The sequence below is a fragment of the Adiantum capillus-veneris genome, chromosome 6 (assembly GCF_014529385.1).
Source record: "Adiantum capillus-veneris isolate H3 chromosome 6, ASM1452938v2, whole genome shotgun sequence".
Lineage (NCBI taxonomy): Eukaryota > Viridiplantae > Streptophyta > Polypodiopsida > Polypodiales > Pteridaceae > Adiantum > Adiantum capillus-veneris.
The window spans coordinates 124,701,747-124,718,444 of record NC_140936.1 but is presented as its reverse complement, the minus strand read 5'-3'; the positions used below and the strand labels follow the sequence as shown (position 1 = coordinate 124,718,444).

At 45.8% G+C, this 16,698-nt stretch overlaps 1 protein-coding gene across 3 annotated transcripts in view; it reads left to right on the top strand.

Annotated features, from left to right (window-relative positions):
- The window catches only part of LOC147456217 (phosphoinositide phospholipase C 2-like), a 37,604-nt gene extending 21,517 nt beyond the window's left edge, over positions 1-16,087 (top strand). For 2 of the 3 annotated variants that reach the window (XM_086514754.1, XM_086514753.1), the window contains exons 8-10: positions 13,665-13,751; positions 14,354-14,673; positions 15,668-16,086. In XM_086514754.1, the coding sequence (XP_086370880.1) occupies positions 13,665-13,751; positions 14,354-14,673; positions 15,668-15,704 (444 nt within the window). In that variant the 3' untranslated portion in view covers positions 15,705-16,086. Of the gene's footprint in view, positions 1-13,664; positions 13,752-14,353; positions 14,674-15,667 lie in introns of all 3 variants that reach the window. The other variant, XM_086514756.1, reaches the window with a different exon arrangement.
- Positions 16,088-16,698: the final 611 nt, after the last annotated feature.

The following is a 16,698-nucleotide window of genomic DNA, read 5'->3' as shown; positions in this document are numbered from 1 at the left end:
GTGTGTGTGGTGAACGGTTTGGCACTCCGTCTCTTTGTTCTTCTACATTGCATGCACAGTCTATTAGGACGACATGATTTTTTCCACTCACTTTACATGGAATAGGTGTGTTCAGGGTTTTGTGTTGGAAATGATTTCAGGAATTTTCAGCCATGAAGATTCTTGAAGAAGAAAGAAGCATGACTCTCGACGAAGTTGAAGCCTTGAAGGAGCCATAGAAGACTTTGTGCCGCGTCGATTGTGCCGCTTTCGACGCGGCCCAAAGAAGCAAGCGTTGCAGCCCTATATGAAGACCAAGTATCGCACGACCCACACATCCGAGTGGGCCGGCGAAGAGTTCCTTCCAGGATTCCGGATGCTATTGGCGATCTCCCTCGACGTGATACAGTTCGGTACCAGTACCTCACTTTGAAAAGGAGGGGATGTCACGTGACACATCCAACCCTCTATGTTCGTGGACAAGCTACAACACGACAAGGGTTCCGTCAGTCCAGTCAGTCTAGATTAGCAAGTGTTCTGACACTTTTTGTGAGTCTGTTCGCAGACCGTGCATGCCCAGGCACTTAGTGTAGATGCATATCCTGTGGTTGCACACAACATGATTATACGCATTCCCATCAGAATCCATCAGAATCTTTCAGGGGAATTTTCCAGTGCATTTAACCTATTTTTGACATTTTTTACTTATTAATTTGAGTGACTTTTGTCGGAAAGTAGGTAGGGCAAATTGAGTAAGGTTAATTTTTCCAATTTAACGCTTCTCTTAGTGCTAGGCTTCATTATGGCTGAGTCTGCCCTTGATCTCCGGAGTCATGACAGAAACTCAGCACGCTGAACTGTGTTGATGTATGCTCATGTGTGTGTGCGTGTGGTGTGTGTTGTGTTTGGGAGCATATGTTTGTACCTAGTTCTACACCCACTATTGGGCACTGACGACGTTAGTGGGGATGTCGTGGTATTTAGTCAATACTATGCATGATGGAGCTGATGGTTATATTGTCTCGTGGGTGACTACCATGAGTCTATACCTTGCACTTTCCCTTACGGGTGAATCTGGGTATATCCTGGATTCATCTAGGTATATAAGGTTGTATATAAGCAAACCTAGGCTAGCACTAATTGGCAGAAGAGGCAGCAGGAGCACCTTGCTCAACAGGCAACTTCTCAGCAAGATCCTCCCCTCGGTGGCGTTTTCCCTCCAAGCAAGACACCCCTTCACCTAGCGTTTTTCATCAGCAAGTCACCCTCGCCATCAGATTCCAGCACTTGGCGTTTTCAGCCATAGCTTCATCGCCAAGACCTCTCAGCCGTAGCGTTTTTCATCCAAGCACTCATCGCCACAGATCTCAGCCATTGGTGTTTGCAACAGGCCATTGTCGCCCCCATTTCCATAGCATTTTCAGCCTCATCACGACAGCAGAATTCAGCAAGTAAAGACCAGTAAACCAGCGTTTTTCCTTGCGTTTTCAGCAGCAACAGATTTCAGCCCCTGACATTTTTGGACAGCAGGACAAGAGCACCTATTTTCAGCCCTTCGATCGGTCTCGTCATCCCCGTCGGCGACATCGGTCTAGCCTAGACTTGCATCAGTCACATGCATCCACTTTGTACCAGTTTGTGTAATCAATAGTAGACCACTCTCGCCAATGAGAGTGGGGCCTTCGGAGGAGGGTTTTACAACGTCTTTGGTGTCGTATTTCTCTTCTCTCTCTATCTCTCAGTCTCACACACTCTCATGCACAATGTCCATTCACTTGTTTGTGATCATTGCACTCTCTCATTAAGAACGGAAGGCTCTCCCTTCCATAGGAACAAAAGGAACCTCGAGCACAGTTCTGAGCACTCATCTTGAGCAAAGTTCAAACATTCATTCCGCTGCAAAGGAAAGTACCGAACAGTTGGGCCACATTGCATTTTTGGATGCGGTCCCAGTGGGGATAGATGGTCAGAAGACCAGTGGGAGCCCAATGGAAGCATCTCCTAAAATGTAGGGAATTGCTATTTTGGGCCACGAAATCTATTCGTGTCATTACCTCTGGAATGACAAGGGGAACATTTTAGAATTCTATTGCAAAGTCAACTCGACAACCAGTAGGGAGATTTTTAAGCGGCAACCCCGAAACGAAAAATTGAATGTAAATGTGCCAAGTGGCACCTTTTGGTGGACTTTCCTCATGCAGCAAAAGGGGGCGTTCGATTTGTAGCTTGGGAAGCCTCATTTGCAAGCTGTCACAGGTTAAGAGCTATTGATTGCAAGCTTTTCTTCTCATGTACAGTGTGGTGCAAGAAGTCGCGTCTTGCACACTTCACACTGTTCTCTCTCTCCCCTACGTGCAGTAATGTGACGCCCCACAAGAGGGCTCTTCACTTGACTCATGTACAACTGTGTGGTTACGTGCGTTTTTGCTGAGGCAAGAGCGTCTTTGAGCAGGAACAGGAGTAGCTAACTGCTGCTCCAAAAGCAGGCACCGGTGAGGGTGATAACCTCATCGTACATGTGCGTTTTCAGTGCTGGTTACACGCTGAATTTTGACTGTTTTTCAGCCATACGGATGCCAGAACCATTGGGAACAGTGCCCCACTGTAAGAGGACAGTTTAGAGACTGTTTAGGGCTGAAAACAGGGCAAAAACCAGTAAATACAGCGTGCTGAATTTAGAGGGTTTATGTCAATAGAAGCGAGTTCCAACAGGGGAATTGGTTTCAGGCAAGTTTTGGGGTTGTTATGTTGTCGAAATTTTGCCAGAACAGGTGGTATCTAGCTGGATACAAGTAAAGAATTCCGAGGACTGTTCTTGTAATTTACCCTCTTAAAGTATAAAGAGATACCGAAAGGGGCGCCAATTTTGGGGCCTAGAGGTTGTCGGCGTCTGCTCGGAGCATTCTAGCATCCGAGCCGTGTGTGTGCTTTAAGTGTTACCGTCGTAGGTTACTTCTCCAAAGTTCTCTCTGTGTGTGTCTAAAGTAAAGAATTTTGAGTGAAAGCCAAAGGCTACCGCCCTACGGGCCGGTTTCAGCTACCTATAGATTGTGGCACCCCATGAATCGGGCTGCCCACCTTGTCCAGGCGCCCTCATATTTCATTTATTTCTCGTTGGGTCGTGGAGGATTTTTCCAAGCATTGCCCTACCTCCCCTTGGGCACCTATTTATGAGGCCCAAGGGGTACCCACTTCCATCATCTGGTTGTTGTATTGGGTCTTCTGCTCATGGTACTCATGGGGGGCTGATCGCCCCCTCTTCACCATATCTTGCGTTTGTGGTCTACTCTCTCTCTCTCTCTCTCTCTCTCTCTCTCTCACACACACACACACACACACACACGTGCACTCTCACATGGTATCACATGGTATCAGTAGCTTCAGGCTCTCAATAATTCAAGGCACTACATCAACATCAGGTACTCCTCCCAAGAAGAATCAGCCAGCGTTTTTTGCTGATCTGCCAGCGTTTTTGCATGAGTCAGGGATGCGATGGCAATTGGAGCGTTTTCATCGCGGAGGACCCCCCTCCACCTGCATTTTTTGCATCAACTGCTTGCATTTTTGCTTATGGCTGCAAGCGCTAGCCTTCTCAGGTTGTTTTGTTGCCGAAAATGCCTCCTCTTCTACCTGCGTTTTCCACCTGCGTTTTTTGGTGGAGCTGTCCAGCAAGAAACCACCAGCGTTTTCAGCAAGTGCAGGGCAGGAACATCAGTTTTTTTGCACCACATGCACATGAAGACCCTTGCGTTTTTGCTGGAGGGCACGAGATCTGCATTTTAGGGCTGAATTGCCAGCGTTTTTGGCCAGCAGGCTAGCGTTTTTGCAAGAGGGGGGCAGCGCTATCCGGACCATACAGATCTTGCCTTCCACACCGGCTCGGCATCCGGTGCCTTGCCGGTCCTCTTCCTCTTCAGATCATCAGATTTCAGTCACCTACCCCTGCTGTTTTCTCTGTTTACAGCCCATCAGGGCCAGTGACTTTGATTCACCACCATCTCCAGACCCTCTGCACCGCTCCGGACCCTGCCAGGAGCGTACAAGCACGCTGAAAATCGCTGAACAGCAGCGTTTTCATCACCTCGCAGTTGCGTTTTTGGGTGGACAGCAACCACATGGTTTGTGTTTTTCAAAGAGGATGAAGTTACCTCCTGCCAGGACACCATCCGATGGTGGTCCATGTGGTCTCTCAGTGACTACTACAGTACACGATATCTTCGACATCGGTTTGATAATCCATGGGCGTACGATCCTTGGGAGATCCATTCATTCCAGCCATCATTCGGCGGTTGCGCACTCCAGGGGGGGTGGTGACTTGTGGTTTGCTATGGACCCACCTATGCACTCATCAGAGGAGTTCACACGAGATATGGCCATGCTCATGGCATACGGGATTTCGACATTCCGAGAGAAGACACCACCATCTTGGGTGGACAGACACTTACCACTTGACCTCGACACGTCAGATCACTTGCTTACATAGGAGCATCTACATGGACTTAGGGAGAGGATCTTGGATCTCTTCTTGGACAGGTTCATTGCTTGGATTTACAAACTAGAGTGGAACTTCAATGCTTTGGACTCTCTTGGAGAGTTTACTCGCGAGATGCGGGAGATCGGGCATCATCACTCGACTACATCCCAAGTCAGCCGTAGCTTGGTTTGGATGGTAGTGCAATTGCTCTTCTACACTCCTGAACATTTAGATTGCTACCTTCAGAGTTGCTTACACTCACCCTCGGTAACCTTACAGTAGACTTATCCCCTCACTTGGGCAGTAGGCCACTCCCAGCTCATTCACATTGAGAGCCACACCGGGATACGGTTTGGTGGTGTTGATGCGGATTCTGTTTTGGTTGACATCGAAGGATTGGAGGCAGGAGATACATGCAAGACGGCGCAGGCAGATTGGTCAGGCCTTTCCTCTTCTTAGAGGTTATTCACAGCGCAGACTGCTAAGTCTGGCTTCCCTATTCATATGGGATGATTACAGTGCACACAGCTTGGTCTGACCACACCTCTTCTCAGAGGCCCTTCACAGCGCAGACTGTTTAGTCTGGCTTTTCCCTCATCTTGGATTACCCTACCTACTGAGAGGACACCATCGGGTGGTGGTCTGTGCGATCTCTTGGTGACTGCTGCAGCTTACGGTAGCTTCTACAGTGGAGACTGTTTAGTCTGACTTTCCTTGTTTCGGAGGACGTCTACGGCGCAGATTGCTACATCTAGCCTTCCTGGAGTTTTACACGGCTTAGCCACTTGGCCACACTGGGTTGCAGCTTCATGCATTGACAAGCTTCCGATCATTCTCGTGACGGTTCCTGGGCTTACCCATTTTCTCCAAACATTTTGACTACAGACACCAAGATGCTATTAGGCCGAACACTTGCAGGTAGAGTTGTTTTCACACTAAGTTCAGGACCTTCACGCAGTACCTTCACATTCATGGAGTATTGTCCTTTAGTGGACATTGCAGCATGCATCTTCATCATTTGACTCACATGTTCGGCTTCACACGATTTGTTCAGCATCAGGTGCTGAGAAGGGGTGTTAGACTTACACCACTGTTGCTTCACAGGTCTAGGGCATACATGTACAGCTAGTGTGCCTCCGGGCTAGCCACCCATGCTTGTATATGCATATAGTCTGCATTGTCCGGCCGCCCACCTTGTCCGGGTGCCCTCATATTTCATTTATTTCTTGTTGGGTCGTGGGGGATTTTTCTAGGCATTGCCCTACTTCCCCTTGGGCACCTATTTATGGGGGCAGGGGGTACCCACTTCCATCATCTGGTTGTTGTATTGGGTCTTCTGCTCATGGTAGTCATGGGGACTAATCGCCCCCTCTTCACCATATCTTGCATTTGTGATCTCTCTCTCTCTCTCTCTCTCTCTCTCTCTCTCTCTCTCTCTCTCTCTCTCTCTCTTCCCATATGGCTACGGAGATTACTGGGAGAGTTGTGTTTTCCCCAGACTGTTACGACTCGTCTTTTGTGCGACAATCAGAGTTGCATAGCTGTTGCCAAGAACCCTATCTTCCATGCTCGAACGAAGCACATTGAGGTGCAGTATCACTATGTTCGGGAGCGGGTTTTGGCTAGAGATCTTCATTTGGAGTATAGCCCTACCACAGAGACTGCAGCAGACATCTTCACGAAGGTTGTACCTCAGCAGACCTTTGGCTTCTCACCTTCGGCTCATCTGTGTTGTCTCCGCATCGGGTGCTGAGAGGGGGTGTTAGAGTTACACCACCGTTGCTTTGCCATTTTGTACGGCTAGTGATTGTCTCGGGCTGACCAACCCATTGCACATCACATAGGTTGCATGGGCGAACACTTTAGCATGTGTCCGGCCGGTCATTTTTTGAGTCTGGCTTTTTCTGGGCTTTTATGTTTTTATCACCACCCACACATTTTTACCCTACCTCAACCCAACATCCTATAAAGGAGTGCTCGGGGTTCTGTATTCACGCATTGTGTATTGAGAGCATTGTGTTATTGAGAGCAGTTGTGCATCTAGCATTCTCTCTCTCTCTCTCTCTCTCTCTCTCTCTCTCTCTCTCTCTCTCTCCCTCAGCGTTTTCGGCGCACATGGCTCTCACCCTCTCCACTCCTCACTCTAACAGCTATGGCAACCACTGTTGCTTTCCTTTCCTTGATTTTTATTTAATTTTTGGGACCCTCTTTTTAAAGTCACAAATGGCCGGACTTGTATGGTCAGTGTGAAATGGCCGATGGCCAAGAGTTTCACCTGCAACAGTAAAGGCCAAGTCGACACGAGGTGGTCTAGCTAGTCAGCATTGAAATCCAAGCAGTAAAACTATTTCTAGGCTCATCATTTAAGCCCCACCCGACACTTATAAGTTTGTGGCTACTAGGAAATTAACTCAAAAGGGGCAAAGTGGACACATGGCGGCTCCATATGATTTTGCCAGACTCGTCCCAAGAGGGGGCGCCCAAATTGAGAGGAGAGCCGAATTTTAACACATTGTGAACTACATTGTGTGTGAATAGTGGGTGCAGGTGATCACAGCTTTAATGAAAAGCATGCCTTTTCCCTTGTCATATGTAGCACCGTGATTCCGCTCTCATGCTCCTCTCTCCCTCTTTGAATACAAAAACGTGATACCCCGCTCGAGGGCTTTTCATCTGTATGTGCAGTTGTGTGGGTTCATGCGTGATTGCCGAGGCAAGAGCCTATTGCACAGGTACTAGATTAGCTAATTGCTGATCCCCCGCACGTACAAGTGAACTCGGAGAGGTTTCACACGAGAAATCTCATCCGGTTCAAAGGGCAAGTAGCCATGCAGGTGCGGGAGCTCGAGGGCTTGCTATAGACGCAACCAGCACACGAAACGGAGCCCGAAACAATAAATCACAGCCTGCTATGTATTTTTGCAGGTTTAGGGTTTTGACCCTAATTGATCCCTGATACCCCTAAGAGCTTCAAGGAAGCTAGGGGATCACTGTACAGGTGATCTGGTGCATTTTCGGGTTAGAAAACAAAGAATTCAGTATGCTGCAGATGTTGCAGCTCGCCAGGTTTGAGAAAGTGCTCGAATGCACCGGGAAAGTCGCCTTTTGCACGGGGATTTTGTCATTGAAGCCTCCTCCTGCGGTTATGCTGCCTAGATCGGGCTAGAGTAGGCCATTTTTCACCCGGTAAAAGCAGGACAACTCGTAGGAATTTGAGGTTTTCTCCCAAGTTAATTAAGAATAAAGAAATACCGAAAGGCGCACAGCATTTGGGGCCTACAGGGTGCCGCCGCTGTCTGCTTGGAAGCATTCTAGCTCTCATGCCGTGTTTTATTCGAAGTGTAGTTTCCAGTCACAGATCTATTTGTGAAGGTCCTCTCTGTCGTAAGGTTTAAATAGTGTAAAGATCGGGTGAAAGCCAAGCAAAGGCCCAAAGGCCTCAAGGTAAAGCTGCAGCCAGTTTCATGATGACCGGGGCTTGCTTCTTGAAATGAAACAAAGGCCCGGTCATCAACTATGATGACAGGTTTCATAGGAAACTGGCAAGGCCAGTTTCATGATGACCGGGTGTATGAAGGTTTCATTAAGTCATTTGTATCTATGTTTCATAGGAAACTGGCAAGGCCGGTTTCATGATGATTGGGTCTTGCTTCTTGAAACGACGCAAAGGCCCGGTTATCAACTTTGATGTCCTGTCATTTCCTTACCTTGGGACTATTGTAAGGCTTCTTTAGCTTTTGAGTAGGCAATATCCAAGTATTGTACGAATTTGTCAACCTCAAAAGTCTTCTCCTTTGTGAGTAAAATCAGTAGGACTTTACGAGTTCCTCGATTATCTCAAAGGGTGCTTTGCTAGTTAAAGAATCAGTGGTGTTATTGTAGGCAAATTCCATAAGTGGCAAGTACTTCTTCTATAAGTGTTTATGGTCGGAGACATAAGTCTTGAGGAGATCCAGAACTGTTAAATTAGCATTCTTGGATTGTCCATCCATTGCGGGTGAAAGGAAGATTAAAACTTCAATACAGTGTTAATGTTATCGTAGAAAGTGCGCCAAAAGAGACTTGTCATTCGAGGATCTCGCTAACCTTAGTTGTTGGTTTCTTACCAATGATTTTTATTTTATTTTTTAGAACCTCTTTTTGAAGTTGCAAATGGTCGGACATTGTATGGCCAATGTGAACGGTAGTTTCACCCGCATACGGGAAGTTGGTCGGCAATGGAACTCGTATAGGATGTCTAGGCTCAGTTCAAGATCATGTAGGTCCTATCGTCGCACTTAGCAAGTTGATGGATACTAGGAAGTGAACTCAATAAAGGCACAATGCCAAGGTGGGGTCATGAAAGGAAAGTACCCGACAGTTGGGCCACATTGCATTTTTGGATGCGGTCCCAATGGGGATAGATGGTCAGAAGATGAGTGGGAGCCCAACGGAAGCATCTCCTAAAATTTAGGGAACTGCTATTTTGGGCCACGAAATGTGTTTGCGTCATTACCTCTGGAATGACAAGGGAAACATTTTGAAACTCTACGGCAAAGTAAACTAGGCGACCAGTCGGGAGATTTTTAAGTGGCAATCCTGAAACGGGAAATTGCCTGTAAATGTGCCAAGTGGCACCTTTTGGTGGACTTTCCTCATGCAGCAAAAGGGGGCGTTCGATTTGTAGCTTGGGAAGCCTCATTTGCAAGCTGTCACAGGTGAAGAGCTATTGACTGCAAGCTTTCCTTCTCATGTACAGTGTGGTGCAAGAAGTCATGTCCTGCACATTTCACACTGTTCACTCTCTCCCCTACGTGCAGTAATGTGATGCCCCACAAGAGGGCTCTTCACTTGACTCATGTACAGTTGTGTGGTTACATGCGTTTTTGCTGAGGCAAGAGCCTCTCTGAGCAGAAACAGGATTAGCTAACTACTGCTCCAAAAGCAGGCACCGGTGAGGGTGATAACCTCACCGTACAGGTGCGTTTTGAGCGCTGGTTATGCGCTGAAGTTTGACTGTTTTTCAGCCATACGGATGCTAGAACCCTTGGGAACAGTGCCCCACTGTTAAAGGACAGTCCAGGGACTGTTTAGGGCTGAAAACAGGGCAAAACCCAGTAAATATAGCGTGCTGAATTTACTGTTTTTGGGCAGAAATCAGAGGGTTTATGTCAGTGGAAGCGAGTTCCAGCAGGGGAATTGGTTTCGGGCAAGTTTTGGGGATGTTATGCTATCGAAATTTTGCTAGAACAGATGGTATCTAGCTAGATACAGGTAAAGAATTCCCAAGACTCTTCTTGTAATTTACCCCCTTAAAGTATAAAGAAATACCGAAAGGGCGCCAATTTTGGGGCCTACAGGTTGTGGGCGTCTGCTCGGAGCATTCTAGCTTCCGAGCCGTGTGTGTGCTTGAAGTGTTAATTCCCGTCGCACGTTACTTTTCCAAAGTTCTCTCTGTGCGTGTCTAAAGTAAAGAATTTTGGGTGAAAGCCAAAGTCTATCGCCCTACAGCCCGGTTTCATGGTTCCGTTGCTAGGACAGAATCCCTTTTTCCTCAAGAAGTGAGCCTCGGTTGTTTTGGGTAAAGACACAGAGTACAGAAACGCCGGATTACACTATGGCCGACAAAGGGAAGGGCATTATGGAAGAGGGTTCCTCTTCGAAGGACAGACAGGAAATTCCTATGGTGTTCGAGATTGGCGAGAGTTCACGGCCACGACTCTCTGTACCTCCTGTTGATGTGAATGTTCCTCCAGTACAGGGCTTTATGACTGGGCAACTTGAGGATGATGCGTTAAGAACTCAGCTAGTTGCCGCGGTGAATGTGTTTTCACAGTTGGTGCAGAACCCAAGGTTTATGGAGTTCTTGCAAGTGCCACCAGTGCCATAGCAAAATAGGCAACCTACACCGCGAACATAGCTTGTTGAGGCTCAAGCCCAAGTACTTCATGCGCCCCAATAGGATAGGGAGCACTCGCATGTTGCGGAGTCAGGGGCTCCAAAGGAGGTTCCTCTTGCCCTTGAACAGGTGGTTAGAACGCCTGTTTTACAGGCTATGCCAATTCAGCCCGCCACCTTTCAGAGCCCGCATGCTGTCTTTAATGGACAGGGAACTGGATACCAGGCAATGCATTAAGTTTTTCCACCACCCACAGTACAACCTGGGTATTTCGAGGGTGGATCTGTGTTCCAGAGTATGGCTGGTCATGTGCCTCGAAGTCAATCGTACATGCCAGGAACAGTGTTTGGGGGTATGCAATGCATGATGCCAAACCCCATGTATGGTAGCATCGGCATGCAGCAAGGTTTTCAGAGCAACCAGGGCCAGTTTGGGGTTCCACAAGGTAATTTTGGCATGGATGGTTATTGCTGCATTGGCCTCGCCATTGTCTCACTTCTCTTATGTCAACTATCTTGTCTCACTTGTGGCGAACTCATGCTCACAAAAAAGGCCTACGTTTTTGGGGAAACTTTGCACGCCTAAGCGTTCTGCAGGCCTCATGGACCTACACAGACATGCTCTTGCTAAGAATGCTATGGTGTTGCCTACCCTTGTGCAACAAACTCAGCCTTGGGCTCTTATGCTTGCCTATTTGTGTCAGCATGTGGTTACTTCCTCCTTTGGCAATTGGCAATCATCTCTCTGGGAGGTCGTGTTTGGCAAGATGGAAGGGCATATTCCTTGTTGTTCTCTTGCTTCTAGTTTGATTTCGACTAGAAGAATGTAACAAGCCATTTATCATGGCATGGTTGACAGCAGCGGGAAGGGAATTCGCTTCGTTTGGAGAGTCTTCATTGGAGTCGGGCGCTCTCTCTTACTTTGGTTGACCGTTCATCTCGTCGAGCTTATCTCCTCTCTTGTCGTGGCCTGCGTGTAGTTGATGATGTGGGCTACATCATTCGGTTTCCCATTGCCGCTCGCCAGTTTGGATTGGGTATGCATCATCGTCAACTCTGGAGAGAGCTTCAATACATGCTAGTTGATTTTTTACCCATTCCACCTTTGGCTGATTATTGATGGTAGCGGCATGGCTGATTGGAATTTCCGGGACACGCCTTTTGAAGCTATTTCTGTCTGTAAAGTTTATGCTCTTCTTCTACCACAACCTTGGTTTACCGACCACTGTAATCCCCTAAGGTCCATGCACGAGTCTGATGCTTGGTGGAGGAAACTTTGCACGCCTAAGCGTTCTGCGGGCCTCATGGACCTACACAGACATGCTCTTGCTAAAAATGCTATGGTGTTGCCTACCCTTGTGCAACAAACTCAGCCTTGGGCTCTTATGCTTGCCTATTTGTTTCAGCATGTGGTTACTTCCTCCTTTGGCCATTGGCAATCATCTCTCTGGGAGGTCGTGTTTGGCAAGATGGAAGGGCATATTCCTTGTTCTCTTGCTTCTAGTTTGATTTCGACTAGAAGAATGTAACAAGCCATTTATCATGGCACGGTTGACAGCAGCGGGAAGGGAATTCGCTTCGTTTGGAGAGTCTTCATTGGAGTCGGGCGCTCTCTCTTACTTTGGTTGACCGTTCATCTCGTCGAGCTTATCTCCTCTCTTGTCGTGGCCTGCGTGTAGTTGATGATGTGGGCTACATCATTCGGTTTCCCATTGCCGCTCGCCAGTTTGGATTGGGTATGCATCATCGTCAACTCTGGAGAGAGCTTCAATACATGCTAGTTGATTTTTTACCCATTCCACCTTTGGCTGATTATTGATGGTAGCGGCATGGCTGATTGGAATTTCCGGGACACGCCTTTTGAAGCTATTTCTGTCTGTAAAGTTTAGGCTCTTCTTCTACCACAACCTTGGTTTGCAGACCACTGTAATCCCCTAAGGTCCATGCACGAGTCTGATGCTTGGTGGAGGAAGCCTATCTTTGCCCTCTGGAAGAGCCACTTGCCTTTGAAGGCGCGTTTGTTTCTTTGGAAGTGCTTGCTTGGAGTTCTCCCGGTGGGCAGAGAGAGAGAGAGAGAGAGAGAGAGAGAGAGAGAGAGAGGTACCTAGCTCTACACCCTCCTTTGCACACTGATTATGTTAGTGGGGTCAATACTATGCATCATCGAGTTGATGGTTATGTTGTCTTATGAGTGATTTCCCGTGAGTCTATACCTTGCATTTTCCTGCAAAGGAGAATCTGGGTTGGCTCACAAAGGGGCCTATACAGGCTTGGGCCGGTATAGGCTCCCCTAGTTTTACCTAGTCTACTAATTGGCTTTGACCGCATTGGAATGCCCATGTGGCACATCAAGCCCATGTAAGTTCAATGACCTTGAATGAAAGCAGGGCCCCCAAAACAGCCGTCCAAAAGCATTTGTGCCAAATAAACCCATGTAGTCTAAAAAAAAAACGGAAAGTAGAAATGATGCATTTAAAACTGATTTAAAAGCAAAAGGCAGTCAGTTTTCCAGTTGTAAAGAGCACCCAACAGAAAGTAATATAGTTTTGGACCTCAAAAAAGCAGCCAGGAAAGCAAAAGCTAAAAGCTAGAGAGAAGACTTGGCCTAGAAAGAGAATCTTTCAAGAGAGAGAAAATCTGTCTGGAGAGAATATCTGCTCTAGAAACTTCACAGTTGGGGAGAGTCTCGTGCTGACTCAAGAGTAATGTAAGCACCTTTTTAGAGGTAGAGATGCTTCATTAGGCTAGATGGAATCAGTACCTGAACATTTCTTTTACATGTTACCAAAATTATGTGCCCCTCTTTTAATATGAAAGTGTGTTCTATTTTGTAAGGAGTGCATTTTTTTTTGAATCTCCATTTCAATGCATGCACTAATTGTGCTTAATCTCTCTAAGGTTCATACGATTCAACGGAAGCGTGCTGCAGGATACTTTTTGTGGCTTTGGAGGCATTTGTGAAGCTTTTGAGGATTTTGTGTGGTTTTGTGTGTGCATCATGTGCTGGAAATGGGATCAAATCATTTGTATTGAATTTTTAACTAAAAAGAAACACCTTTTCTTGAGCGGTTCGATCTCGGTCAAAACATTGGTTTTTTCATTTCTGCATCGGCTGTTTCCATTTCGGGTGATGACTGTGTTAGGATAACTGGCATGGGCTTACCATCAGAATCTGTCAGTCTTGCTAAAGCAAAATATAGCCATGTGTCGCTTAATTTTATGGAGCACTTGTGATTACATGGTGTTATCTCCGCTTCTCTTTTTTAGTGTTTCATGTAGGAGCTCATAAATTGTTCAAAACCTCGCCTCAATGAAGTAAGGGTGGCTTGTGCAGGTGAAAGTTTGCATGGGCTGTGGATGGCGTGAACAGCTGGGGGAGGATAGTTTTGACAAGTCATCACCTCCGGATTTTTTTGCAAGGGTTTAATTCTGCCCTCTCTCTCTCTCTCTCTCTCTCTCTCTCTTGCGATATACACACATACAACATACACGTGCACATACTCATGCACACATTGTCAAGACTGGAAGTAGACACACACACATGCACACACGCGCGTGCGCGCGCACACACACACACACACACACACACTCTCTCTCTCTCTCTCTCTCTCTCTCTCTCTCTCTCTCTCTCTCTCTCTCTTTTGGGTCTCTTGGGATAGATTCCTACGACGTTAAAGTTCTCTTCTTCTCGTGTATGTGTGTGTGGGGGGTGTGTGAGTGTTAATAGAAAGAGGAAAATGGTATAACCTTTCTATCACCCAAGTGTGGTGGATTGGTTATGCCATGTCCCTCTTGAAGAACAGGTCTTGAGTTCAACTCTTGTCGGATAGATCTTTGAGGTCTCTTGGAAAGTTTCCTACGATGTTACAATTCTCTCTCTCTCTCTCTCTCTCTCTCTCTCATATAAAGACATCACACATACACACATTACATTGGCCTCTCAAACATGAAGAGTTAAAATTGCAGTTTGTTTGTTGGTCGGAAAATGTTACTTTATACCTTACATTGGTGTTGTCTTGGCAGGTTGGGATTGCAGGAGTTAAGGCAGACAAGGTGATGATGGAGAGAGCCATGAAGAAGGATGAGTGGGAGCCGAGCTGGGATGAAGAATTTGTGTTCACGCTACGAGTTCCCGAGCTTGCCGTTTTGAGGATTGAAGTCCAAGAGGATAACAGGACAGGCCAAGAGTTTGCAGGGCAAATATGTTTACCTGTAAGCGAGCTTAGGGCTGGCTATCGTGTAGTGAATCTGTGTGATACAAAAGGAAACACATGGGATCTTGTGAAACTGCTACTGCATATTGATCTCTCATACTCTTCAAGCTCTTGGTTTCATACAAACAGGTAAGGCTGCCTGTATTTTCGTATAAGCAAATTTTTAGGCTCCCCTGTCGTGCCGTATGCTTCTCGTCCTTGCCTGTCACTAGCATATCATCCACATATAGTGTCAACATAAGAATAGATCCATTTTCCTCTTTTCATATACAAAGTACTTTTTGTTGGACTATTCAGGAACAAAAATCTAGATTTGTTTCGTAGCAAACGAAGTGATTTAGTTAGTTTGTTTGTTTGTTTTTGTTTTTTCTTTTGTCCCTTGCTTTTATAGTTTTATGAGTGCTTTATTCCCTCTTATAATTCGTGAGTTGAGACTACTCTGAACCTATGAAGGTATATATATTCAGGAACCCATGGCCCATATAGTATGTGTGTATTGTCTCATACCATGCTTTTGCAGCTTGCTTTAGACCATACAATGCTTTACGCAATAAGTACCGTTGGATAACCACAACTTAAAAGTTATGGCATTCACCTCATACCGGGGGCCCTCTAATGGCTTCAAAAAACAATAAATTTACTATAAAGAGAAGAAAATGCTTCAGACAAGGTAAAGAAAAAGAAGAATACAAATGTAAAATGACACATTCATTGCATTCACTCTAGATCACCTCGTTATATAGACATGCAATACTTTTTTGACTTCTCATTTTCATGAGGCAATTCATTGCCTACGCACACCCTTCAGTTATGCACTTCAGATGTTTTGAAAGGTATTATGTTTTTCCAAAATTGTGGAGACTGAATAGGTAGGCAGAAGTCGTCAATTCGCCTTTTTTTGTTTTGTTTTGTTTTGTTTCTTTGTTTATTTTTTTTGGGGGGAAGAGAGAGAGAGAGAGAGAGAGAGAGAGAGAGAGAGAGAGAGAGAGAGAGAAGAATGTTTTTACGTCGTAGGAAACTAGAGGATGGGTGCATGTGATGAACTTATGATTCCACTATATGTCAAATTTGTGGTGCTTTTGAAGGAGGTCTAAAATATTGTTGATGATCGTGTAAAATGCAGGCACTACAAAAAAACTACAAGATGCCCCATCTTATGAAAATATGCAAAATGTAACCACCTCTCAAAATTTTTACATGGATGGCCACCTTTCTATTATTGTCATGTTCCTTCTCGCACCTTGGACGAGCGGTATTATCAAGGGCATGACTTACTTGAAGGGTTGCTCACTAGGCACTCATTGCAAGTAGTATTATGTTTTGCACGCTTATATTGACTCGGCAATACTTTGTTCTCAAACTAGTATTTACTCCATGTCACCACTCTCAAATCTCTTCAACATTGAAGGTAAGCTGATAAGTTTTGAACTCAGAAAAATAATTGCCACACCTTCAAGATGATTTTTAAGGCTTCTTGACCTTCCAACTTAGCCTAGTTCATGGACCTCAATATGTAACATTCATTATGGACAATATTAAACAAAACAAAGAAGACCCCCCCCCCCCCCCCCCCCCCCCCCCCTCTCCCCTTTCCCGCCAAGAGTAACATATTCTATTTGTATATTGCATGCCCTCTTACATATTGCCCTTTTTCATGATTGATATGCAAAGAAAAAGTATGCTATTTGAACCACCTGTAGCTTATCAAGCCCATTTGTGAAGGTGAGTTTCTTCTACAGCGATTTTGGAGTGCAAAGTAAGAATTCTTGCATATGTCTTAAGACATTCCATATGATTGTCAAATCCGATGGTAAAGAGCTTTGGAAGCACTAAAGGCTATCTAGATCATGTATGGAGTCTTACTATTGTGAGTAAGTTAATGCTCATATTTCTACTTGTTCTTGGTTCACAATTCTACTCACTTGTCAATAAGATAGGAACTAGTTAAGTTTATAGCTCTTGTATAAATGGTTGCACAAGACCCCTCTTTGGTAGCCATAAGCTAACTAGCTAGAAATATAATTCATATAGAGTGTAGGCCTCACATTCCTACCATCTTGAGAGTTACGACCTTCGTAAAGGTAGAAATTGAAGATTTTCCTCTTCTTTTAACATGAACATAGATATGTTGTTTGATATGCCCTTAATATACCA